At 40.9% G+C, this 800-nt stretch overlaps 1 protein-coding gene across 1 annotated transcript in view; it reads right to left on the bottom strand.

Moving 5' to 3' along the window:
• The window catches only part of NSL1 (NSL1, MIS12 kinetochore complex component), a gene marked incomplete at its 5' end in the record, with an annotated part of 32,084 nt that continues 31,284 nt past the window's right edge, over nucleotides 1-800 (bottom strand). Inside the window, one exon of the mRNA XM_005865180.2 lies at nucleotides 1-268. Within this exon, the coding sequence (XP_005865242.2) occupies nucleotides 145-268 (124 nt within the window). The remainder of the gene's footprint in view (nucleotides 269-800) is intronic.

Genomic DNA, 800 nt, shown 5'->3' with positions numbered 1-800 from the left:
GTGACCTGAGCTGGGCTCAGCTGGTGGTTATTCTGCTAGTCTTGCTGCTGGTTGGCAGGAGGCTGGTAGTTATTCTGCTGGTCTTGCTGCTGGTTGGTTCAGCTGGGACTTGGATGGCTAAGCTTCTCTCTCTTCCCTGTCATCTCAGGGCCTCTCCCTTTCGAAGTGGCCTCGCTCCATGATTTCTCCAGGTGAGCAGCTGGACTTCTTACTTGGTAGCTGTGGTGTAATGGTGAGGACATCCAGCACACACAGCAAAGGGCCTTTACTGTGTAGCATAGGGAGAAACTGGAGGCGGGGTTGGAATCACACGCCCTCACCCGATTGTGTACAGTCTGCAGACCCTTGGGAAGGTGTCAGGGTGTGTACGCTCTTGGCATGTTCCTGGCACGTAGGAAGTACTCAACACATGGTAATTATTAGTATTTTATTACTGTTACCTTCAGCAAATAAATTAATAATATTGTATTCAAACATTTATAGGAAAAAATTTTTGTATAATTCTGGGGCTATAGTAAATTTTTTATATGCTTGTTTTAAAAAATATACCACTTTAAACAATTCTATAATTCATACAATTAATGGCCTTTCACTCAATGTTGCTGCAATGTTACAATTGTTGGCTTTACTTAATCTCTTCCTTTGGGTAATCTTTTATCTTGAATAAAAGAGGGGAAGAGTGGAATAAATTGTGACCTCATGTAGCTAGAACAAATCTGACATAGTTTGTTTTAGATATTTTTTTCAAATCACATTTATAGGGAGATATGAAATAAAAGTTTTCTGGGGGGAAAAACACA

This window comes from Myotis brandtii, unplaced genomic scaffold (genome assembly GCF_000412655.1).
Source record: "Myotis brandtii unplaced genomic scaffold, ASM41265v1 scaffold197, whole genome shotgun sequence".
NCBI classification, from domain to species: Eukaryota; Metazoa; Chordata; class Mammalia; order Chiroptera; family Vespertilionidae; genus Myotis; species Myotis brandtii.
Note: the sequence above shows the minus strand (reverse complement) of the source record. Positions and strands in the feature narration are given on the sequence as shown.